Source organism: Phragmites australis, chromosome 3, assembly GCF_958298935.1.
Source record: "Phragmites australis chromosome 3, lpPhrAust1.1, whole genome shotgun sequence".
Taxonomy (NCBI): Eukaryota; Viridiplantae; Streptophyta; class Magnoliopsida; order Poales; family Poaceae; genus Phragmites; species Phragmites australis.
The window spans coordinates 46,270,541-46,297,452 of record NC_084923.1 but is presented as its reverse complement, the minus strand read 5'-3'; the positions used below and the strand labels follow the sequence as shown (position 1 = coordinate 46,297,452).

The window sequence follows — 26,912 nt, the reverse complement described above, 5'->3', positions numbered from 1 at the left end:
GTACTCACATAGCATCGATCCCTACAGCATACGGTTATCTTCTATTGCCTTCGAAGCAGCTGTGTAGAAAATCAATAAAATATCTACAAGTCTCATGCAATATGCCTTCAACAATTCCAATAAGTGGGAGGGACCTCATACCCTGCATGACCTAGTTGTATATCTCAGCAAGATCAATTATCATTATCTCATACCTTGGCCCTCCAATATCGTACATCAATGCACATTTCTCTCTTGGCTTATTTTCTATCCACTGCGAAAAGTTCCTAAGAGCTGATCCTGACCTCCTTACTATTTAGGGAGTATCTGTTGGGAGTGGTCCAAGAGCAATTGGGTCATCTCTTGTGGCTCCTAGCTCCGCTGTCTACTTCGTGGTTAGTTTATCTAGTCTTGCCTATAGGGCGTTGGACTTTTTTTACTGATTTTGGCTGCACAATTTCTTGAAAAGATTCATCATGTCCTTATTTTTGAATTATCTGTAAAAGTTTGCACCCATATGCCTCATGCACCACTTGCTCTTCAAGTCGGACCACTTTGCTGTAACACACTGTCGAACACTGTCATATTGCATATCCAGCAAAGCCTGCAACAACCCTGCATGTCTATCATGAATCAAACAAACATTAGGCCAGTTCAGAACAATAACATGCTTCACCTGCTCAAGGAACCAATATCAGCTGTCCCTGTTCTCACTCTCCACGAAGGCAATCCCTAGTGGCAGTACTTGGTTGTTCCCATCTATCTCAATTACAGACAATATCTGTCCTTTATACTTCTCAGTGAGGAGCGTCCCATCCAAGAAAATGATAAGTCGACAATGCCTAAATGCTTTGATGGTTGCCGCAAATGCAAAGAAAACACGCTGCAATACTCGCTTCCCGATATACTTCACATCAGTCGAGGGGTAATATTTGATGTTATAGTAACCTTAAGGGTTTCTCACACATATTGTGGCTAGTTGACGTGGTAGGTTGTCATATGAATCTTCGTATGTCTCAAACCTCATCTCAATATCCTTCTGTTTCGCCCTCCATACCTTGGCGTAGTTTATTGTGTACTAGAACCTTTCCTCAATAGCACGAATTATTGATCGTAGCTCATACTTTCGGTTGTCCACAATATCCTCGTACATAACATTGACAACGAAAGTAGATGACAGATTCTGGTGGGAGAACTCTATTTCCTCAATGTGATAATTATGCTCCATAACTATTAAGCACTCCCAATAGTCAACCCACTTCCCACTGAATGCGTGCACCCATCATGGACAATCAAACACCAAAGGCTTGGCATTGTACTCCCTTTTACTCGATTTCACAACCTTGAACTGCCTCCGAAGAGACAGCGATAAGAATTTTACTACATCAATAATAACCTCTTTACTATGGTATATAGCACCATAGGACACCTCATTCTCATAATATCCCCACGGTGTCCTATGAGCCTCACTGACCACTATCTTTGAAAATTCCTAATTCCTCCACTCTGTAAGAACAGGAGCATTTCCCTACTCGTCGAATGAATTCTCATCGGCAATAGCTTCCTCTAACTCTTGATCCTCCATCTCAGTCTCTTCAATTATGCTAGGGATGTGCTCCCCCTCATGCACATCCCAACATCTTGCTCGTCCCCCACATTTGTCGAGTCTGCTTCATCCACTACTGCCTGACTTGTTCCTGCTACTGCTTCCGTAAAGTTTATCTCTCTTGGATCCTTCTGGTATGTCTCAACTAGCAGCACAAGAAAAAGATCATGTTTACATGATATATCTACATAGTGCCTCCAAGTAGATATTGTATTAATCGAGACGAGCTCACCAAAGTACCCATACTTAGCACAACTCTCAACTTAAGCTCATGTTCCTAGGGATCCAGTTAAAAATGACGCATCAGCCACTTGCACATGCCCACTATGGTCCTCTTATTGGCTCTACTAAGTCCCTTGACGACATGCTGAAATCCAGATAAATCTGCACCGCTAGGATCATAACTAATTTGATCTTCACCATAATATATCTGAAAATATAATTTATCGAACATCCCTAGAAACATCCGAAAATATATCCAATGTTAATATCGAAAAACTATATTTCTGATTATCAAAACTCTAACAAAATTACCGACATCGATGATCACCTAACAATATATTTATTTAATATTACTCCTAAGCAAACTAACCAAATTAAACTAATTAATCATCTATCTATTTAATAAAGTTTCTAATTAGCAATAATTATTACTTATATCATTACTATGTAAAATCTAGATAATCAAAACTACCACACTCTAAATACTATTATGCATCTGATGGCTATTCTACCATGTCAAAATTGATCTTTATAATATACTACAAAATACAACATATCCTATTTTTTAAAACCCTAGATCGCATATAATATAACTACTGTTATGCTGCTAAATCCTAGATCTGGTAGTACTTTAATTACTAATAAAAACATAAGTCTAAAAAAATTATAGGAAAACGAGATCCAAAATCTACAGATAAAAATAGTAGAGCTTCACCGCGCTGCCTCCCTTTCCTCTCCTCTCCTCTCCTCTTCTCTCCCTCCTCTCCTCTCCTCTCCCTTTCTTTTTCTTTCCATATTATAATGGGCATTTTAGCTGATTTTCAGCCATTTTATAGTGGTGGAGGGGGGGTGAGGGCGGCCGCTAACCACCTCTTGAGAGAGTGATAAGGGGGGCTAACCGCTCTCTTAGAGAACGGTAAGGATGACGGGCACGGACAAGGTTCCTACCCGTCCTCTGAGAGAGCGGCAGAGGGCGGGTAAGGGGTGATGATGCCATCATGGCATCCTTACCAATGTCTGAGGTGGTAGACACCTAATTCTGTAAATCTTACCATAAAAATCTATTTATTTAAATATTTGATATAAAAATATATAAAAAAACTCCGAGACGGACATAGGTCTGATTTGGGCCGGAGGGAAGCTATCCCATATCCCCTCACAGACGAGATAGAAGCCGTCCATGGTGTCTAACCGTGCCAGCCAGCAGCTTCAGGTAAGTTGAAGCCTGCTATAGATTTTAAACTTTCGAACTCTGAATTCCATATCCTTATCTGACACAAATTCGATCGGCTTCAGCTATTCCCCAAGAAAATGATGTGATGCTACCAAACAAGAGTATTCCGTAGCTGCGCTTCTGAGCAAGCAGAAGTTAAGATTGAACTGAGAAACAATGCCCTCGATGGAATACTTGCATGAAAACCCTCCGTTTGATTTCAGGGGCAGATTAGTGGAGCTCAGGTTGCTGCAGGAAGCACACGACAGCCACAGACTAGAACGCTTGCTCAAAAGATCAAAAAAATTCAATGAAGTATCCACCATGAGGATATTCGGAAGGGCTAAACATTTGTCGAATGGTTTTTGCACATGAACCATGCATATGCATAGCCAGTTAGCGCCACTGGCAAAGAAACCAAAAGGATTCAGAAACGTTTCATGCCTTGGAGCAAAGATACCGGGTCTATCTCGGTCAAGAACGCCAGCACCGCGTCTATGTTGTCACGGTCGCTGCACCTCCGGAGCACGAGGGCCTTCTTTGTCGCAAGGTTGAGCTGGACGAGCCCAACCCTGTCTATCCAGAAGAGCACGGTGCCACTCCTCTCCCCGAACCCCACGAACCGGATCCTTTGGAATGCCTCCGGACCGGCGGTGAGCTGCCTGTCGATCTCTCGCCTGCGGATCACCACCTGCCGGCTCCATCTGTTTGCTCCCCCGTCCGGCGATAGCGTCCACATCGATATCTCAAGGATCTCCCCAACCACCAGGCTCAGCCTCGTCCCTTCTGCAGTGGCGGCCAGGATGAGCCCCTCGGCTGGGCTTACCAGCCTGGTGCAACTCTCCATGCTTGTAAGACAACCTTGCGGCAGCTCGATCGCCGTGGACTGTGCTGCGTTGGCGTGCAAGGCGAGGATGATCAATTCGTGATTGCGGTGGGACGCCGGCTCCAGTGCCGACAAGCAGAGCCAGTGCACCGCACGCCTGATGAAGACGGGGGCAGCAGACGTCGCCGAGATACGCCGATGGCCCTGGGGCAGGTGAACTTTACGGACATCGCCCCACTCACCTTCCTCTGATGAGAAGGTCTGGGTCCGGAAGTGCTGATCAATGAAAAGCATCTCTTCCATGACAAGCAGCTGGAAGGAGCGGCGGGCACCGTCCACCGTAAGCAAGGCGGGCCGGTGGATGCCTTGGGCACCACAATCTTGTGCGAGGTCCATGCGTGGAAGGGAGGTGACATGGCCGGTGAAGGTGTTGCAGACGCGTAGCTCAACGTCAAGTTCATCCCCCATGCCTGGGCCGTTGCGGAGTACCATATCCCGGCAGAGGACGAGGATCCCGTCGCGGAATGACGCGGGCTCGAACGACCGCAAGAGGCTGGTATCGAAGCGGAGGCGCCGGGATGGCTGGACAACGACGCTGCCGTGGTGGCCGAGCTGGTAGGAGACTGCCATGAGGAGAGCGGGGTTGAAGCCGTCGTTGGCCGTGGAGCGGAGGGCGAGGCGGCGGCGGAAGTCCGGGTCGAGGATGGCGCGGCGGAGGGGCTTGGAGGCTGCGGCGCAGCGGACCACGGTCGCGACGTCGTCCGAGCGAGCGGCGATCTCGAGCTGGAGATCTACCGGGAGGGGCTGCCGCGGCGGCGGCTCTATAGTCGGCGCACATACGAGCTTGCTTGACGCCGCCGGGTTGTTTGAACCCGTGAGGTCGTGCTCGCGTGCCGTGGACATGGCCGATTAGCTCATCTGCACGCAAATGCAAGTGGTTCAGTGATTCGAGCTCACGTGATTGCAGAAGGATTTGGCATTTCGGCTCACCTCCTGGATTCAAGCTCCTGCTCTGTTCCTGCACGGCGCACACCTCTTCCTGTTGGTGTTGACCACCGGCGCCACCGCACCGGCCTCTTGAGCTCAACGGCCGCGCGTGCGCTCAATGGTCTTCCTCTTCCCTTCCCGTTCCTTCCCGTTATGGAAATAAAATCAACTGGAAACAAAACTGGAAACGTTTCAAGTTACTCAGCCATCCTTCCTTGAGCTTCCCCATTTCTCGTTCCTTCCGGTTACAGCAATAAAATCAATCGGAAACAAAAATGAAAAAAATTCAAGCTGAATAATAAAGATTGACGTTGAAAAAAAATTCAAGCCAGTAGGAAAAAGCTTCAAGTTGGAGCAAGAGTCCCAAATAAAATTGAAAAAAAATCAAGATGGCAAAAGTTTGAAAAAAATCAATTTGAAAAAAAAACAAATAGAAAAACAAAAAAAGGAAACTAAGGTTAGGTACCGGCGACGGTGTGGCCTCCTCCTCCACCGATGGATGTGGTGATGTTGGCCTAGGATTCTCCGAAGAAGAAGAGCGGTAGCACTCCTCCGTGGTAGTGTGCAAGCAGTGGCACTGATGGTGGGAAGGTGAAATCAAGTGACAAGATCGAGAGAGACAGATCAACGGGGAAGATAGCGAAAAGGGAAAGGGAAGGAGAAAAATGGAATGCGGATTAGGTATAGTGGGATTCCATATTGGAAAATAAAAACATATCTAACCGCGTCACCTGAGCAGTCGAGCACACATCGAATAAGAGTTTTACTCTGAGCTGCCGACAGGCCCGTCCTTCAGATGTTGGTGGTGGGTGGTGACTTGAGAGGAAGAGAGAGATAGGAGTGAGAGTGAGAGTGAGTGTGAGAGGGGCAAGGGATTGAATTTGGAAAAGGGGAATTAGGGTTCGCTGATCGATTCAAAAGGGCTCTCGAGGCCTGACGTAATCACAAGGGACTCGAGGTTGGGTCTCTAGTGATTTGAATGGGCCGGTATAGGTGTTGGCCCAATGCTGATAGGAGCTAAGAAGTCGGCACACTTCTGTAGAAAGATTGGAGTGGCAGCGTTCCTCTCAAAGAAAAGAAGATTGAAGTGGTGGCGAGGAGGCAAAGGTCCACAACGAAGGATTATATAGTCCCGGCAACTAGGGTTATCGGTATCCTGGCCGTCTAGAGCTGTACCGAGATGTGAGCCAGATGTCATAAGGAAACAAATACACACAATAACCTATACTAATACGCGGGACCCACCATACATGTACTGGTTGGGTACAAAATAAAGGGACATACCCTCTCTCCTCTCACCCACTTTGACGATCTCGCTGTCCTCTCCATGGTGCTAAGCTCGCTGCCAGCGAGCTGGTATGGAGCCATGCAAGAAGAGGCGTGCTAGGGCTGAGGTACACCGTGCATGGCAGCAGAGGTCGAGAGGCTGCCCTCGGCCATGCGCGACGGTGGAGACCGGGAGGTCACCCCCGACCATGCGACAGCAGCGCAGCGTAGCGGGCGGACGGCGATGACGGTGTGCCTCACTGGCGCAAGCGACCAGATCCACCCCTCCCCTCGCGATGTGCCTTGCCGGATTCGTGCAGGACAGCCTCAAGATGGTTGGATCCATATGTCCCCTCACCAGATCTGTGCGGGACTGCCTCACGAGGGACGGATCCACTCCTCTCATCATTGGATCTGCACCTCCCCTCATCAGATCTGTGCGGGATGGCATCACAAGGGATGGATCCGCTTCCTCCTTGTTGGATCCATGCAGGACAGGATATCCACGGAGAGATCCTCCACCACAATGACTTTCCCCAGGATGAGCTCCTCCACCACAGCGACCTGCTCCACCATGACGATTGAATCTATGGTAGCTGGTTCCACTTCGACTATATCCATGGCGGTGGCCTGCAGGACAACAAGCTGCTCCACCATGGCTGCCTCCGCTTGCCGGGAGGGACCCAGGAGCCCCAGAAGAGGGGAACAAAAGTGAAACTTTGGTTCTTTCCTTTGCGCTGCTAGCTTCTCCTTGCTTGGGCTTGGTGACCTCCGCCCTCAGGACGAGGTCCCTTGCTAGTTTAGAGATGGGTGTTGATGGTAGGAACGACGGTGTGATGCAGTACATCAGATCCAAGGAGCCCAGGTGGACCGTCGAGTTCCACCGCAGCTTCCTGCAAGCCATAGATTTGGGTTATGTGTACCTTGTTAGTGCTCGATTTGAGTTAGGTGTACTTTGTTCCTAATGGTACCTAGGAGGTACAAGCCCCCAACATTCATTGATTTAGTAAGTTTTTGTATTTTTTATAAGTATTAATGGAGTGGCACCTAGGTGAAACTGGTACATAGTTGGTGCATAACCCATTTCTTTAAATATCAATAGGTGGTACATATCTCATTTCTTCAAATTTCAATAATTCAAGACATATTAGTATTATGTATTCAAATTCTTCATGCGCCATGTACCATGTACGTGTGAACCAAGACTTCATGCATCATGTAACAGAACAACTTAAATTTAAAAACTCATATGACAAAAAAAAAGATCAATAATAGGCTATTTGTTAATGGAAATAACGAGGCTTTTAGTTTTCTAGCGGTACAGATTGTGTTTGTTCCACTTTTGAACATTCATGTTTAAATAACTTTTTTATATGTACAATCTTGTTTGTTATGATCATGATCAATACATGTTCGTCTTATTTTAAATTTAAGCTTGGACATGTTTAATGACACGATTCTGTACCTAAATACAAGCTTGGACATGTTCAATGGCATGATTCTGTACCTGAACACAAGCTTGGACATGTTCAATGGCATGATTCTGTACCTGAACACAAGCTTGGACATGTTTAATGGCATGATTATGTACCTCAAAAATAGCTCTCTCCGGCAATAAATGATTTAAAATTCAAAAAATTATATAATCTATATGATAAAAGTACATCAGACATAGCATTATATCATAGGTTGGATAGTACTAGTGGAGAAAAAGATCAATAAAGACATGAGTGGTAAACTTGTCATGGTTGTGGTTCAAAATACAAAAGTGGATTGCCTAGTACCTTGATCCTCCTCAACCATCACAAGATAAAGAAGTATGACGCTCTGTGTCTGACTCTATTGGTCATAGTTCCTTGCTGTTGCGGCCGGTGCTCGTTTGCGCGCGTGTGAACCACCAGATCATAAGGAAAGATGCCTCTCGGGGCATCTGAGAATGATTCGAGCCGTTCAGACACATGGCAGCATCAGGTTCACATCTTCCATCTTTTCGTTACCCGTGTTAGGATGTGACTTTAATTTAAAATTCAAAAATGCATTGAATATCTTGATAAGAATCTCCCTGCTCTACTAATCTCCACCTACTCTCTGACATTCTCACCTCTTTTATGTCCTATCGTATCTGTTATGATACAGTTAAAAAAATACAATACAACCGAAATATAAAGTGCATAACTTAGCTGGAACTAATCTCAATATGGCTTGGACGGACAGTATACTAGGCACACGAGTTGTCAGGAACATAATTGATTTTTCGTCCACAACGTCCATGGTTTGCTAATCTGCCGGCTAGATTTGGGTAAGTTAAAGCCATAAATATTTTAAACCTTTTGAATTCAGAAATTTTTATATCCGTATCCATCGTTGGCCTGGTTACGGCACAAGAAAAATTATAAGTACTAACAAATTGCAGGGTTCTACGTGAACGAGCCAGAGGCTTGGTGGTAGCGCTGGCTGTTGCCCAGCCTACCCACCCGCACTCAAGTGTCGTACCGGACTATTTCCCAAATAGCATCCGGATTAGTCTGGTTTAGATTAAGATACACGTATGAGTATTTAGTGTTACTATGTGTTGCTGCACACCGGAGATATAGTGTCTCACAATTGCTTCCTTATCGTATATATGGATGTATACATGTGTATACATATGATGTGAGTACGAAGTATGTGTGTAATATATGTTCTCGTTATATGCTCTTAAAAAATTGCATGATTCTACAACAATATAAATTAAATAAGAAAAAGATAAATAGAGCTAAGAAATAGAAGCCACCTCCTACAAATTTTGTGACGTATGCAAGGCAAAAATAAGGTGGAAGTAAATTTTATAGTAACATGTCCTATGAAAGATCATTTTTTATATGATGATATATGTCCACTCTTTCCCTCTCCTTTTCAACACAACCATTAAATCACAGAATAGATAATATGGATAAAATTTTATAATAATTTTTCTAAATAAGATCGTATAAAATTTGCTTCCAAATCAGATGGTAACCCGTAGACTTGAATAATAGGGACCTGTATCCAGATATCCATACGCCTTTATCCATATGCGCAAAACCCCATGCCTGTATCCATATATTCGTACAAGTAGGGGCCTGGCCATGCTTGGCTATTAATTCACTTGTACGAATTGTCTTCCTCTCCATTTGTTCAGTGCCAATTAACTACTTTGGCCCCCTCAAGAATCCCTGGCTAATAATAGGCTCGAGAAGCTGAAGCGCAACAATTTTCAGCCTCTTGTTTTAGTTGGCCTAAGAGGAATAAAATAATTGATCGTTTTCTCAAAATGGTTGTTTCAAGCTCCAAGCCTACTGCTAAACTTTCTATTCAACCAATGTGCGTACATACTGATACAAGCAAAAAGGAGTGAGTAAATTTAAATAAACTCACATGTAACTTTCTTCTATGTTTGGGGCATTTGGAGAAAAAGATCTATGCTTCCATGTTTAGTTGTCCGTGCAATATTGGATCAAACTAACTAGGCATATTATTTTCCAACTTCCATTGCAATACATATGTCACAATACTTATTACATATTATATTAGTGTCGACATATATTCTACGACATCTCTTTCCAATTTTCCATCTACTTGGCTCTCCATCCTCAAATCTTGGCTCCGCCCCTCTCGAACACAAAGTTGCCACTTTTCCCTAAATTTGTATTTAACAGATATTAAGAGTACTTTGACTATAGTTGTTATATATATTAACTCCATTCTATGTCCATATCTTAATCTATAATGAATAATATTTTTAATTAAACATGTAACTATTAATAATTATGTATACTAGCTAGTAAGTGGCAATGTACTAATAGCCCACGCGACACAATACTCATAATTACACGAGCAACCGAGTCAGTAAGTTAATTACAGTGCACTTATCGCTTCACATAGCACATAAACCTGGAAACTATAGCACTGGAGTTATTATGGAAAGCACTTTAAAATATTTTTATATATCGAATTAAAGTACTCCTGTATTTGTTTATTGTTAATGTTGCTTAAGCTACGACTGTTTCAGACGATGTTTTCATTGGGTGCCCTTCAATGTCTCCACCGATGACTTCACCAGTTCGAGGTTAGAGATGCACTAGAGGGTGGGGTTAAGATTAGGGTTCAGGTTCACACGAGTCTAACCCTAAGATGAAGGGACGGGCAGCGAAGGTCCAAACGCTAGCCATAGGTTGTAGGAGGACAACAATGATAGCATTGAAGACGAAGGGGAAGGATGAGAGAGAGATCGACCACGCCAGAGAAGATGGAAGCGACAGTGGATGAGGAGGCTGACAAAGTAGTGCCATTGAGGCGATGAGTGGAGGACATGGGGGATGCAGCAGTGTCAGTGGTTAGAGGTTGGACTGTTGGAATTAGTTTTAGGGAGGATGGAATTTATATGAGATTGCAATAGTTGGATCTTGATCTATTGGTTAGAAGTGATTGAGTTTTTGCTTTCCATGAGGTGAAACATAGATTAACCCAGAAATCAGACAGCCATACTCATATATGGAATTGCACAAGTATATCTTTCTTAAATATTAATTTTGGTCATAAATATTTGTCGTTTTGATTAAGATCGGTCAAAATTTTAAAACTTTAACCTTTAAAAGGTTCTAAAATTTTAGTTTGGAAATATAAAGAGGGTGTTTGATTGAAGGAATATTTCTAGATAAAAGATGACTATCTATTTTTTTAAAATGTTTGGTTGAAAAACAAGATAGACGAGGTGACCACCCAGAGAAATATTGCAAACAGATCCTGCATGGATGAGCTTCGGATGAAGCCATCCACCAACTCCCACGCCTCCCCTGTTTCCTCTCACCTCCCCGCGTTTCCACCCAACACAGGTCCTCACCGCCCCCTACCACCTCGAGTTCCTGGCAGAGCAGCGGCGGCCGGAGCCGGACAGAGGGGAAGGGGAAGGAGGGGTTGAGCTGGTTGCGGAGGACTGGAGGCTGAGCCAGTTCTTGTACGACGAGCGCACCGCGCAGACGCTGGTGGAGGAGGTCATCCACCTCGTCTCCCCCTCCGACACGGGCTTGGCCACCGCTGCCTGTGCCGTGGCCCGCGTCGCGTGCCCGACGCTCTACGCCTACCTGAAGAAGCGCGACCCGGGCGTGCCCGCGCAGCTGCTGGAGTACGCGAGCAGTTCGGGCAGTACGGCGGCGACTTCACCTTCTACTACTACAGCCGGCCGGAGGAGCTGTCGCCGGCGATGAAGCACACCTACCGTGTCGTCATCGCCGACCCTCCTTACCTGGTATGGTTTCTACTTGAGGTTACTAATTACTGTTAATTAGTTCTTGATTTTTGAGATGAGAGTACAATTTGAGGAGAAACGGTGATTTGCTGGCTGTTGGTGCAGAGTAAGGAGTGCTTGGAGAAGGTTGCCAAGACGGTGTCTTTCCTCGCGTAGCCTGAAGGCTCATTCCTGCTGTTGCTCACAGGTAATTGGAGCTTGTGACAATTCTATGTCAAGTGAATGCAAGTGTCAAATCGTGAATTGTCGTTCTATCGAGTGTCAGATAACAAATTCTCCCATTACCCCCCGGCAGTGTTCTTTCGAAATGAAATAGAATTGCTGCATCATATTCCCTGTTTGATCCTTCATGAACTTGTAAGGCTTCTAGTAGTAAAAAAATGCTGCTTTGATAGTTCGAAGTTGTTTTTCGATCGATTGTAAGCGTTAGTGTCTAACTTTATGATCATTTCATCTTTAGTGTTGCCAGGAGGTCTTTTGGTTGATGACTGGAACTTAATACTGTTTTGTTGCTTTTGGTAGGATGATCCATCGGTATTAGTGTGTCTTAATTAGAGTAGAAATTGGACGCAAGGAATTGGAACTACTACAGCATTCACAATGACATCATCTGCTTCTACTTGTATGCAGCTGCAGATGCTCTAGCTTAAACAATTGTAGCATCAGCTGTGCAGTTGATTTAAATTTTATCGCAAATCTTCTTAGTCATGCCTGCTAAACATCATGATAGCAATATGTTGGACAGCATGTCTTCTTTCATGAGATCTTGTGATACTATACCGAAACGCATAATTTATCCCATGTTGTTTTTCTCTAACAAAATTCACATTATGCTCACTTCTATTGCCAAGGGAAATTCAAAAGGACAGGGCATTGGAGCTACTAAATGTTTGCCCCTGTGGTTTCAAGTCTCAACACTCGAATAAATCGGACAACGAGTTCAGATTGTTCACAAATCATTACATCTATTTTTATTCATCCAACCAAATAAAAAATCGATTCGTCTCATCTATCCAACCAAACAAAAAATTGAATCATCTCATAAAACAACAAGAATGACATTGTTCTATCTAACCTTGCCCTACAATAAAACACACCTATAAAACATATATGTAGATTTATCTTGAAAAATATTTTCATAATATTTTATTTTTATTATATATTATAACTATATTCTAATATAAAATAATAATCAAAATTGTATATCGAAGATTGTAAAAAATCAAAAGTGATAAATATTTATGATCAGAGAAAGTATCAGTGTACCACGATGATATTTTCGCTTGTAGACCATACATAGCCACAAATTTGTTTCATGCCTCTTGGAGCAAAGAAACCAAATCTATTTCATGCAAGCACGCCGGCGCGACCCCGCTCTTGTCACCTTCGTTGCACACGATGGCCTTCTTTGTTCCCAGGTTGAGCTGGACGAGCCCGACCCCCTCGATCCACAAGAGCATGGCGCCGCTCCACTCCGCGAACCCCACGAAGCAGACATCCATGCCGGGCGTGATCTGCCTGTTGACCTCCCGCTTGCTGATCACCACCTCTCGGCTCCACCCCTCCACCGATAGCGTCCACATCGATATCACTTCAGTCTCTGGGACGACCACGCTCAGCTTCCCGTCCGCTGTGGCAGCAAGGGTACAGCTCCCTATGCTGCCAAGACAGCCCTGCGGCAGCTCAATCGACGTGGCCGGTGCTGCGTCGGCATGCAGAGCGAGGATGAACATGTCGGCACTCCGCGTCGAGCGGGAGATCCAGTGGACGTTGCGCCCGATGACGGCAGGGGAGGTATGCATGGCCTGCTCGATGACGCACCAGTTGTTATGGTCCGGGGGCGGCTTTACAACACGGATAGGGCCCCACTCGCCGTTCTTTGACGAGAAGATGCGGGTCCGCAGACACACATCCATGACGAGCAGCTCGAAGGAGCGGCCGGCGCCGTCGACGGTGAGCAAGGCGGGATGGTAGATGCCGCCGTTGCCCCATTTTCCTTCGACGTCCATGCGAGGAAGGGAGGTGACATGGCCGGTGAAGGTGTTGCAGACGCGTAGCTCAGGCTCGGGTTCTTGCCGCCAGAGGACGAGGAGCCCGTTGCGCGAGGACACGGGCTCGAACGTCGAACGCAAGAGGCTGGTGTCAAAGCGGAGGCGCCGGGATGGCTGGACGATGCCGTCGCTTCCGTACTCTGTGGACGCGTGGGAGACGCCGAGGAGGAGGGCGAGGTCGAAGCCGGCGTTGACCGCGGCGCGGAGGGCGAAGCGGCGCCGGGGAAGGAAGCCCGAGCCGAAGATGGCTTTGCGGAGGGGCTTGGTGGCGGCGGCGCAGCGGAGGATGGTCGCGGCGTCGTCCAAGTGCGCGACGATCTCGACCTGGAGATCTACCGGAAGGGGTTCCCTTGGCAGCGGCGCCTCCATCGTCGGCTTGTCGCGTCGTCGGCGGCGGCGCCTGCGTTGGCTGCGGCACCCCACCATCGGCTCGTCGCGTGTGATAAACCCTAGCCGTGCGTAGGCGTGCGCTTGGCCAACGCGGTTGGTGGGTTTATTCGAGTCCATGATGAGATCGTGCTCGCGTTAGTTTCGGTGGACATGCCCGGTTAAGTGCGTATCGTGCCGTATATACGATAGCACGTGCAGGATCGGCATTGCAGGTGATCCCGGCTGGCTCCCCTCGTGTCCAACTCGTGGACCAACAGGACTCGTAAGCGACGAGCAAAATTACGCAACGTTCAAACGCGTCACGGCCTGGGCAAGTGCAGGGAGGCTGCTTGCTATAAGACCATCTTTAAACATATTCTTTTTATTTCGTTCACTTTTCAATTCTCTTCTCCATTTTTATTCTTTTTATTTTCTCTCATCTCTAACAGCTTACTTTCGAGGGAATCGTGAAGAAAAAGAAGAGAAAATCTCATCCTAAAGTGAATAATCTTGAAAATCCCTTCGTAACAGAAATCGTAAAAAAAATCGTTAAAGCACTAAAGAGAAAAAAAATTCCTTCATAACAAAAATTTCATTCCTGAAGAAAAAACCGTTGGCAGTGGCCTAAAGGCCGGGAAGAGGTAGCCGAGCAAACTGCCCCAACACAAACCCAGTTGGCATGGCATGCATTGCCGATTCGAAATTTGCCACCCACTTCATCTCACAGGCCCGTAGCCCAGCTTCCCACGGGCCTCAATTGGCGCCTCATCCCACAGCCCAGCGCCCCCACGGAATGCATGCGGCGCGATGCTTCCCACGTTGCTACGTGAGCTGATGGAATGGCAGGCGATGGCACCATGGGACTGCGTGGTTGCACCACAGCATCGGTCGCTCCCACAGCCCGGCGCTAGCAGCTGCCGTCAAGACCGAGCCGAGAGCTCGTCGTCGTTACTCGCTGAACAAGCCCCCGCTCGTAGTGGCGAAGCTTGAGCCGAATGTCAGTAGGGGCCGATGAAGTTAACTGGATTGCAGGGGCCGAGCTCAAAGAAATTCTCGAGAAAATTGATAGATTGAATTTAAAAAATGAACTACAAAATAAAAAAGCTATTGCACCAGAAAGGGTCACGGCCCACCTAGGTCACTAAGAAGCTTCGCCCCTGCCCGCTCGTGTTCTCTTCTTTTTTTTCCATTCCCATAATGTATCCTCCCATTTAAATTTCTATTTCTTTATTGCAATCATATGTACTACTCAATAATTTAAAAGATATAATACAACAATTGTTGAAACCTGATTTAACCACTGGGAAGACCTTACTTAACATTTTTTAGCCTATGCAACATTTTGAAAGACTTGGTGCATCAATTTGTAAAACTTAATCCGATACATGTGAGATTTTTTTTTGATCGGACAATACAATTGAGATTCACGCCACAGCAATAAACATGCGCATATTCAAAGATGGATCACGACGTCTTCAGCATCTTCTCTGAACGGAGATCAATCTCCTCTACATTATCTTCTGCATCAACATCGTGGAGTCTTCAGCATCTTCTCCAAAGTGAGGTTAATATACTCCTACAGCTTCTCCTTCTGCAAAAGATCGGTACACTCACTGCCATCATAATTTTTTTTTATGCCTCTCATGATCTGTTTTCTGTTATTCTTGTCATCGAGTATATTAGAGAGATATTTATGCAATATTGTTACATACATGTTTAGAGTATGCTCCTCCTATATGATCATGTTAGCTTATCTGTTCGAGTTCATGATTTATTTATAAATTAAATTAAACCTAAAAGTCCTGAATTTTCCAACAAAAGTATCTGTGTGATTTAGATTTGTATTTTCTAGTCTTTTGTCTGCCTTCAACCTATCGAAATACTCAATTCATCATTTTGGAATAACTCGTTCAGCTTTTGAATGTGAATTGTCGAAACAACATAATTGCATAGTTGAAACTGTGCATTCAAATTGTTGAATTTTTCAAATAAAAAGAGGCAAAATTACTCAATAAGCATTTTGAACAACACCATGCTTCCCCGTACAACGTGGCCGGTAAATTCTTCCTCGCAATGCGATACTTGGTGGCCCGGCTCTGAAATCTGGCTTCTTCATCGAAGCCGGAAAAAGCGGGCAGGGCAAACACTTCACGACTCACGCTTTGAATCTCGGCTTCAGGAAAGCCCGGCTCCTCTGTAGCACAAAGTGTGTATACTATACTAGCATGTGGTAGGTAATGTACTATTAGCCCATGCTACACAACTATACGTGCAATTGAGTCAGCTAGTTAATTAGAGTTACATGACACCCAGAAAACTGTATCATTTTAGAGTTGCTACCGAAAGTGGTACTTATGCAAATATTTATCTATTTCAAATTAAAACACTATTACAAAATTCGATGCTTACTAGCAATGACGGATCAAGCAGGGGCTGGGTGGGTTTAAGCCCCCTTACTGGCTTCTTCTCTCCATTGGATAGAAGTGGCGCGAAGGAGGAGAAGGAAGAGAAAAAAGAAGAAGGTGGAGGAAGATAAGAATGAGCCCCCTTACGATTTGAGTCTGCGTCCACCACTGACTAGAGATTGTTTATTGTCCAAATAGTCACGTATTCTCATTCTCATCGGTCGTCCTTGGATGTCTCCAGCATTGATATTACTTGTGGGCTCCGTAGCGGCAGGGTGAGATTAGGGCTGGGGTTCACACGAACCCTAACCTTAGGGAGTGAGAGGCGGTGGAGGCCCAACGATGGCGAGGCAATGGCAACTCCGCCGGCCATGGGTCAAAGGAGGATGGTGTGGAGTTATGAGGTAGTGGCGGTAGCTGATGCCGAAGATGAAGAGGGAAGGTGCTTGTGTGCCGTTAGGAAGTGTTCATGTCAGAGAAGTTGGAGGGTAGATGAGAACTGTTGGATATTGATCCATTGGCTCTAAGTGACCGAATTTTTGTAAATTTCAATCAAATGAAATATAAGACCCATGAGTTAATATATCTGAGCAACTAGTATATCAACCAACCAAAAGGATATTTGAACGCGGACCATGACAGGCAAAAAATTAAAATCCAAAAGAACTTCAAAACATTGATCAAATGGTCTTGGGCTCTAAGACGTAGCAAGATCTGAGGAGGTCCAAGTCCATGAGAAAATAGAGCCGGTCTCGTAGGATTTTTCTCCGCAAATTCCCTCTCGCGGCGCCAGCGCGATGCTTCCCAGGTTCCAACCAAAGTGATCATTCAGATGCACCACCGCATCCAAGCCCGGCCGGCCGGGCGGCGCTCGCTGCTGCACCGTCAAGACCGAGACTAGCAGCAGTCCACGACGAAAGCAAGCAACCTAGGGTAACCCACTCCAGACGCCAACCCACCACTGTTGCATTCTTCTTGTCGTGGATACGCGCATTGACCCCTCCGGCGCGTCAACGGCGAATCCCTACCCGCGCGATCCTATACCTTGGCCACTACGAAAACGAAACAGCCGTGAAATTTCCACAATCCCGCATCCATTCCCCGGCCGTCGACTCACGAGCTGTGATCCGATCGAGTTAGCTACAAGCCGGTTGCAGCGTCCGCGCCCCGCGGCCGTCGAGGACCGAGCAGGAGACGGCGATCACCACCGGCCATGTCCGGCGACACGTTGAGCAGCGAGGGCGACCAGCTGCGGGCGTTCCGTGAGGCGGCGCGGCGGCGGCTGCGCGAGCGCGTGGGGGCGATCCTGCGCGCCATCCGGACGCCGCTTGCCGACGTGATCCGGGAGCACGCGCTCGTGCACCTCCCGCCAGCCGCCGCTGCGCGCCTCCGCCTCGTGCACATGTCCTGGGCACGCACGATGGCTTCCCCTCTCTTCGCCGTCGCGCACGCCGCCGCCCCGCGCCAGATCTCGGGGCTCTTCGCGCCCTCTGTGGGGTTCCTCCCCTTCGACGGCACCGACACGGTGCGGTCGCCGAAGCTCTCCTTCGTGCCCGCGTCGTCGGCCCTCGCAGTGCTCTCCTCCTCACACGGGCTCGCGTGCTGCTTCTCGCCGGCCGACGACGAGTTCTTCGTCTGCAACCCGGCGACGGCGTCATGGGAGGGCGTCCCGTGCCCACCGCGCCGGACCTGGCCGCGCCCCGCGATTGTGGTCGTCTTCGACGCCGGCGTATACAACTTCCGCGGCGACTACACGCTCGTCTGCGCCTTCGAGTCGGCTCCGGGCTCCGGCACCTACTGCTTCGCGGTGTTCACATCGGGGACCGGCGCGTGGTGGGTCGCCGACGCGGTCGCGCCCGCCGAGGGGCTCGTCCCCGCGTCGGGCGTGGCGGCCGCCGGGACGGCGTGGTGGCGGACCAGCATCGGCACGGCGGTTGGGTACAACCCGGTCACGGGGAGCGTCGAGCTGGCGCTGTGCCCCGGCGACAGTGGCCAGTGGGAGATCGGCTCGGCCGCGGGCAGACTCCACTGCGCAGTGCGCGCCGACGGCGACGTCGTGGTGTTCCGGCTCGACAGGCACAGTGACTGGGAAGAGGCCGCGAGGGTGGCCGTTGCGGAGATAGTGCAATATCGGCAACCAGAGCCCGTCCACGAGCAGACCGAGGCAGAGGCTGAGGCCGACGACGAGGTGGAGGCGAACATAGTAAATGCGCCGGACGACGACGTGCGGCTGCTGCCGTTCCAGGGCTCGGAGGTGGAGGTGGTGGTGCTGTTCGGCAGGCGCGTGGTGGCGTTCGACACCGTAACGCGGCGGCGGCGCGAGGCCGCCCTGCCGGATCAGCCGGACACCGAGTGGAGCGCCGCGGAGTACGTCGCGCACACCAACACGCTCGCGATGGTCGCGCCCTCGGTGCTCACCCGAGAGCCGTCGCCGGTCATGGAGCCGCCGGACGATCGGGAGGTCGCGTTTTCTTGAGCGAATTTCAGTGCCTCGCGTGCGCTGCGCGCACACATGCTTTGCCATATTATTCGATCGAGAGAATAATCAAGCTTGTGCTTGTGCTTGTGCTTGTTTTCGTCGGAGAAACCAACTGTGTGAGCTATTTACTGTACATAATTATTCCGAACTTGCTTGTGCTAATTTTCGGGCAAATTCTAGGTAATCTTACTAGGATAATCTCACATTCTCACTAGGCAGTTAACAATTCATAATCTCACTAGGTGACTAGGATGGGGAAGCTCGTCGGTTCCTATGATTCGTTCAAAGAGACAAGATCGATGTGACATTTCTTTTTTTTAGGGTCAAAAAAAGACATTTCATTTTTTAAGATCGGTATGATCGACCGTCGACGAGACTTCACAAAAGCCCGTTGTGCCGTGAAAGACGGTTTCTACGACTTCCGACTTTCCGAGTCATGCTGCCGTTTCCTTGCATCGATTCTGCTAACACTCGCCGCGAAAAGAATGTGGGCACCGGATGTCACCGGTTGATGTTGCTATCACGAAACAACCACTGATTGGCACCAGCGGCCGCTACCAGTGTCAGGGTGGCCTCCTCTCATTTGTGGATAAAAATAGAATTCAAGGACTAAATAAGATTTTTTTATGATTCTTAATAGATACTCGTGAAAATATAACTCTGTAAAGACGTATGTCTTTACGCACATATATTTTATCTGAAACATCTATTCCTCACATCTTATATTTATTTATATGTTGACTTGTGATTTTTTTTTTCACAAAACAGGCTTTGTACCTGTCTATTGTCTCATCAGCGTTTCTCTTAATTTTATAGACCCATTTACCGTCAATAAGATTTCTTCTAGTCTTTGGTGGAACCAAGTGCCATGTCTTTTTTTTTTATAAGAGCACCAAACTCGTTATCCATAGCAACCTTCCAATTATCGTCACATAAAGCATCTTGCAAATTTTCAGGTTCACCAGTGATGGCTAAAGCACCATAACCATACCTTATCGTGCTGTCAGTATAGGTCTTAGGCTTGGTAATCTCCTTCTGCTACAGTGTCACTAGTCTCAGCACTGGTGATGGCGCTGGTGGTGTAGACGATCCAGGAGAGCCCTAAGGCACTGTCATGGTCTAGTCAACATGCCCCTCTCTGCCCAACACCGTGCCAGGCAGAGGAGAAGTAGTATCAATGAAACTCGATGAGAACCCGTCCGCGATATTCCTCGGATTGACATGCAAATCAGCCTGGGGATTGGCACCAAGCTGTATCCCGCTAGAGGGCATTATTGCGTGCAAACCACCACCAAATTCTCCAGGAAATTCACCGCTAGCAACAGGGTTAGCAGGAGTATTAGTAGTTGGTCATAAGAATGTTGCCCCCCCCCCCCCCCCGTGATCAATACTGCTGCTATTGGGATAAAAGGAGGTAAAAGAAGAAGTTGGGAACGGAGTTGGGTGTCGGCATTGGGATAAAGTTTGGAGAAGGGAAAAACATGTTCATCAAAAGTTACATCTCGAGAAATATAAACTTGGCCAGTGGGAACATCTAAACACTCGAAACATTTGTGCAAGTTGCTATAGCCAAGGAAGACGTATTGCTTAGAACGAAATTGAAGTTTTCGGGTGTTATAAGGACGGAGATTAGGCCAACACCCACTATGCATGGCCCCCAAGCGCCCTCTTCCCGGCACTTGATCTTCTCGGGTCATCGGGGAACCCGAGCACTCAGGGACCACCGCTCATGGCCCCGAGCACCCTCTCCCGGAACTTGGTCTTCTCGTACCTCGGGGAGATAACTCCCGAGGGAGGGCGCCACGTGGCACTCTGTTGTTCTGGCCTCTGAACTTGGGGACCCCCGGTTCCTGTGTCACCGACAGCGACGCTGTCGTGTCCACGCTGCCGCCGACCGCCCTTTCTCCCCCAACCATCATCGGCCATCCGTTTTGTCACGTGCAGTCGAGATTAGAAGCCCGGATACCCTTTCACGCTTTAAATCTCAGCCGTCCAATCTAGATCGTGTGTCTTAGATTTAAATAACCAAATCCCAATCGGCCTTGCCACGTGTGCGTGCCACGCGTGCACCTTCGTCCCACGTGGCACGGCCACATCACCCTTTTTAGCCCAGTCAGCATGCTGACACAATAATTAGGATTTTTAATATAAAAATAATTCATTTATTCTCTAAAATTAGGTAATTTTACATATAGCCCCCCAAACTTTTCTGTTTTCATAGTTATGCCCCTAGTTAGTACTGTTATTTTACTTTTAGCCCCCTGAACTTTTGTATATTTATAAATAGGTCCCTGAACTTTACAAATAAGTCTCTAAAACTTTCTATTTTTACAATTTAGCCCTTGTACTTTTTCAAAAAAGCCATTATAGCTTAAAACCCTCACAACTTTTTCATACGAGCTCCGATTTAGACGATTCTTGCACTCTCGCGATCGTAGCAACGAGTACTATCCGTTAGTAATCTTTTTATAGTGCCTTGCTACTATTTTGTGGACTGTTATTTGATATTTGTGTTTGTTTATTTTTAGTATGCACGATTGCAATAGGAGACGAGTAGTTTGTAAACCTGCAGGACCAGATGTTCGAGGAGTTTGAACAACCCGCGGTTGAAGGCAAGTGTCCTTGATCACTTTGATCTCATTGTAGGAAAGTGTAGGTTTTATTTTTCTAGATGCATGCTTATCAATATGAATCTCATGTTTAGGGTTTACTAGTACTTTCCCTATTGTCCTTGTCGCAACTAAGCGTGTTATAGTGTGAGTGTCAAGGGTATAAATGCTTAGTTGCGTTGTCAAGTCGGGTGGGTTAAGTGTTAATCTGAATAATGTTCTATACAACATGCACCGGTTTGGGTAATTTTTGTAGCAACTTTGATCATAAGGATCTAGGCAGGTTGGTTTGATTGGTATGGTTGTTGTGTGCGCATTGGGTGGTGTGCAAGTACCTACTGTAGATCCTAAGGACCGGTTTCTAAAGCTTGTAACCCGGTATAACAGCGCAACCACGAGGCTTATATGGGTACGGGCTGCCAATTAATTAGATGTCCTTCTTATTTTGTACGCACCAGTGGACGGTTGAGTGGCACTAGAGGGGGTCTCTGCAGTGGATGGAATTCCTGTATGCGGTGAAACCTTAGTGGGTGCATATGGATTTAGGGGTGCTTTTGTAAAGGCCTTGTAGTGAGACCCTGGCTCTACACCTCGGAAGTGTGAAGCCAAATGGGAATCACGACTCATGGGTAAAGTGTGTAACTCTGCATAGTGTAAAACTGATCGATCAGCCGTGCTCACGGTCAAGAACAGGCTTGGACTTTTCATAATTGGTGGGGATCTTGGATGGTTGGTTTTGGGTAGTCAGGTGGTAGAACCCCGATGAGTTAGTAGCCGGATATGGGATATCTGGTGAGTCTGTTAGTCAAATGGAATCCGATGAGCTATCCGTTTAATGTTGGTGTTGTCACACATAGTAAATAGGATTACTATGTCTTTTAAGTCCTAGATTAGATTGGCATAGTTACAGTCAACCTGAGTCAAGCCTTTCTTGCCTTAATCCTTCATGTCATGTTTTTCCACACTTGTTGAGTACTTCATGTACCCACGCTTGCTTTCTCCCAACCTCTTTATGCTGCTCAGAAGGTGAGGATTTCGAAGACATCCCGGCCGATGGAGCTGAGTTCTAGGCGAAAGAAGATGTCAATATGAAGACCATGTCGTAGGCTGGCGCTCCCCCGGACAACGCCTGTGGATGGATGGAAGACATGGTATCGCTGAAAGTTATCATACTGTTTTCTTTAAGACTTACGGGTCCTTTTGTAATGAACCTTATCGTTATGTAATGATACTGTTATGTTATCACTTATGAAGTCACCGTATGTATGGAAACTTGATACTGGTATACATGTGAAATGCATCTGTTCTTTTGAAAATCGGGTGTGACAGGCAAGCAAAGCCAACGAGCATGATGAGGACGAGAGCGAGCACGGCTTCATAGACATTGTCCCCTCCTCGGGGCGTGCTAAGACCATTGACAACGGCAAGACAGTGTGCATTGCTTGTGATGACGGAGACGCGTACGGGCACAACGCCGAGGTTAAGGCCACGGTCAGTGGCGGTGTGAAGGAGTGCCAGGACCCTGTTCGCTGTTTCTACAACTGTGACAACATTGATAGTCCTCCTGACTCAGCAGAGAGCAACTACGACATTGCTGATGACAGCCACAAGGTGTGCAGTTGAAATCCTGAGATTAAGGCCGCAACCAGCGGGGTCGAAGAAGAGCGCCTGAAACCCGTTCATCACAAGTATGATGACATTGATACTCCCGACACGGAAGAGAGCGACTGCGATGAGGACGATGCTGTTGGAGCATGTAATTCATTTCCTTAGCCAAGAAGTAGTTTTAGAGTTAACTAGTACATGTAGCCTTGTCTCAAAAGTCAAAAATCTAGTCCTGCTCTTATACATTCTAGCTAGTAGTTTTTACTGAGCTCATGCATGTTCTAGTGATAGTAGTAGATAAGAAAGGATGGGAGAGTTATGGAGCACTCTAGCTCCATAAATAGATCGGTTAGGAGTCCTATAAATATGAAGTACCTCATGCATGTAATGATGATTGTAGTATAACAAAGGAAGTTGTAAGCCGGTTAGCTAGCTTGTCCTCTGCTCTGCTCGTGAGCTCCTCTGTCCGTGAAAAACTTCTCTGTTCCTTGCTTCATTTTTGCTCTCTAACACTAACATCTGGTATCAAGAGCTCATGTTCGAGTCAGGTGTAGCGAAGTAGCACAGCGCATCAAAGCTGTTCGTCGGGGCCAAGGCAATGGCTTCAAGTTCGGGCGTCGGAATGGCGCAAACTATGGTGCCTGTGTTTGCAGGTGATAATTATGATATTTGGAGTATCAAGATGCGTACATTGCTACTATCGCAGGGATTATGGAATATTATGGAGGAGGGCTACAGGACGTATGGCGATGAAGATGTTCTTTCGACAGAGCAAAAGAAAGCTCTAGCGAAGGACCAAATGACAGATGCCAAAGCCTTGTTTCTAATTCAACAAGGTGTCACGGAAAGTTTATTTTCGCGAATTATTAGTGCCAAGACGTCAAAGGAGGCATGGGACAAGTTAAAGGAGGAGTTTCAAGGATCAGCAAAGGTACTTGCCGTGAAGCTACAAACCTTGCGAAGACAATTTCAGAATCTACAAATGAAGGAGACTGAGAAGGTAAAAGACTACTTCTCAAGAGTTATTGAGGTGGTAAACCAGATGCGTACTTATGGCGAGGATATCAATGATCAAAAGATAGTTGAGAAAATTCTGATTAGTTTGCCTGAAAAATATGAGTACATTGTTGCTGCCATTGAGGAATCGAAAGATTTGTCGACCCTCACTGTTCAGCAACTAATGAGCTCATTAGAGTCTCATGAAGAAAGGAAGCTGCAACGTCAAGAAAGCTCCATGGAGAGCGCATTTCAATCAAAACTGAGCTTCAGGCCAAAAAATCCAAAGTTTCATGGGAATTTTCAGAAGAAGGAAAATCCAAGGCAAGACATGCAAGAGGGGCCGGCCCAAGAAAAAAGAGAAAAAGGTACGTCCAATTCAAATATGTGGTGTGAAATTTGTGAAAAATCAAATCATACTACATATAGATGTTGGAAGAAGAAGACATGCAACAAATGCAAGAGGAAAGGTCATATTGCTAAATTTTGTAGAACTAGAGATGACAATCATGCAAATTTTTCTAAAGCAAATGATAAATCAGAAGAGTTGGCTTATTCTTGTCATACCGCATATGGAGAAAATGATGAGGTTTGGGTCATTGACAGTGGTTGCACTAACCACATGGCTGCTGACCCAAAAATATTTCGGGATGTTGATTCATCTCATCAAGCAAAGATTCGCATGGGAAATGGTTCTATAGAACAAGGAGAAGGTAAGGGCACGATTGCTATTCAAACTGAAGATGGTCCAAAATTTATTAAAGACGTACTGCTTGTACCTGATCTAAAGCAGAATTTGCTAAGTGTTGGGCAACTGCTAGAACATGGGTACGTAGTTTATTTTGAAGATTTTTTTTGCAAGATTTTGGACTATAAAAATGGAAATCATCTTGTTGCCAAAGTGAATATGGAGAAAAATAGGAACTTTTTGTTAAAAATAAATTATCCAACTCAGTTGGCTTACAAAAGTGAGGTCAGTTACAACTCAGATTTATGGCATAAGAGATTTTGGCCATCTCAATTTCAGAGCCTTGAAGTTGCTCAGAACAAAAGGTATGGTCCATGCCTTACCCTTTATTAATTTGAAGTCTGACACTTGTGAAGGCTGTATTTTTGGAAAACAAATCCGGTTATCTTTTCCACGTAGTGGAGCATGGAGAGCAAGTGCACCTTTGGAGTTGGTGCACAGTGATATAGTTGGTAAGCTACCAACAATGTCTGAAGGAAATCACAGGTATTTCATCACTTTTATTGATGATTATACAAGAATGATTTAGGTATATTTTCTAAAAGAGAGATCTGAAGCACTTGATGTCTTTAAGAAATATAAAGCTATGGTGGAAAATCAAAGCAATAAGAAAATTAAGGTGCTTCGTAGTGATCGAGGTGGAGAATATATTTCCCATGAATTTGAAAGCTACTGTGCAAATGTTGGAATTCAAAGGCAATTAACAACAGCCTATAGTGCTCAGCAAAATGGAGTTGCTAAGAGGAAAAATAGAACGATTGATGATATGGCTAACTCTATGCTCGAGGAAAAAGGTATGCCTAAATCTTTTTGGGCTGAAGTTGGTAATACTGCAGTTTATATTTTAAATAGAAGTCCAACCAAGGCTGTTCCAAATCGTACCCCTTTTGAAGCTTGGTATGGACAAAAGCCTGTCATCGGCCATATGAAGATATTTGGTTGTATTTGTTATGCCCAAGTGCTAGTTCAAAAGAGATTAAAATTTGATACTAAGAGTGAGCGATGCATATTTGTCGACTATGCTGATGGTACTAAAGGCTATCGACTTTATAATTTGGAGAAAAAGAAAATTATTATCAGCAGAGATGTTATTTTTTATGAGAAGGCTTCCTGGGACTGGAATAGTGCCAAGGTCCAAAAGGACCATTTAATGCCTACAAGTACCATCACAGTAGGCCAGCCACACGTTCAGGATGAGCACCAGGAGCAAAGTGATGTCCCAAGTCAAGATGGATCATACTTAAGTCCTAGTTCTAGCCCGAGTGCTAGTGAGCTGATACCTTCAACCCCGGTAAGGCTAAAACCTTTAGCTGAGATTTATGAGTCATGCAATTTCTCTGTTGTTGAACCACAACATTTTGAAGAAGCTATGAAACTTGATAATTGGGTAAAAGCCATGGAAGATGAAATTCACATGATTGAGAAAAATAATACTTGGGAATTGGTTGATCGTCCCAAGGACCGTGAAGTAATTGGAGTTAAATGGGTCTTTAAGACCAAACTAAATCCAGATGGCTCAGTTCAAAAATATAAAGCAAGGCTTGTTGCTAAAGGTTTCAAACAAAAGCTAGGTATTGACTATTATGAGACTTATGCTCCAGTTGCAAGACTTGAGACAATTCGTACAATAATTGCTCTAGCAGCTCAAAAGAAATGGAGGTTATTTCAACTTGATGTTAAATCAGCATTTCTTAATGGCTATCTTGAAGAAGAATTATATGTTGAGCAGCCTGAACGTTTTTCAGTTGAAGGGGGAGACAATAAGGTCTTCAAGCTTAAGAAGGCATTATACGGTCTCAAGCAGGCGCCAAGAGCGTGGTACAGTCAAATTGACAAATACTTCATGAAGAATGGATTCGAGAAGAGCAAGAGCGAGCCAACTTTATACATCAAGAAAAAAGGTACGAATATTCTAATAGTCTCTTTATATGTTGATGACTTAATATACACAAGCAATAGTGAAAAAATGATGCAAGACTTCAAAAAGGATATGATGAAGACATATGAGATGAGTGATCTTGGCTTGCTATATTATTTTCTTGTCATGGAGGTATATCAAAGTGATAAAGGTATTTTCATATCTCAAAAGAAATATGCAGAAAGTATACTGAAGAAATTTAAAATGCATGATTGCAAATCAGTTACAACCCCCTTAATGCCTAATGAGAAACAAAAGATATGTGACGGAGCAAGTAAGGCTGATCCAACAATTTATAGAAGTCTGGTTGGAAGCTTATTATATTTGACCGCTACACGACCAGATATTATGTTTGCAGCCAGTTTGT

General features: G+C 45.8%; 1 protein-coding gene and 1 pseudogene across 2 annotated transcripts; both read left to right on the top strand.

The window, feature by feature from the left end:
* Positions 1-10,429: 10,429 nt before the first annotated feature.
* On the top strand, positions 10,430-12,084 carry LOC133910785 (uncharacterized; annotated as a pseudogene).
* A 5,067-nt stretch (positions 12,085-17,151) lies between these two features.
* LOC133913441 (uncharacterized) lies at positions 17,152-18,755 on the top strand. Of its 2 annotated transcripts, XM_062356603.1 has the most exons (2): positions 17,159-18,303; positions 18,385-18,755. In XM_062356603.1, the coding sequence occupies exons 1-2, from the start codon at positions 17,404-17,406 to the stop codon at positions 18,664-18,666; spliced, it is 1,182 nt and encodes a 393-aa protein (XP_062212587.1). In that variant the 5' UTR covers positions 17,159-17,403; the 3' UTR covers positions 18,667-18,755. The 2 variants fall into 2 exon arrangements, with proteins under 2 accessions (XP_062212586.1, XP_062212587.1); XM_062356602.1 differs by having other exon boundaries at positions 17,152-18,755.
* Positions 18,756-26,912: the final 8,157 nt, after the last annotated feature.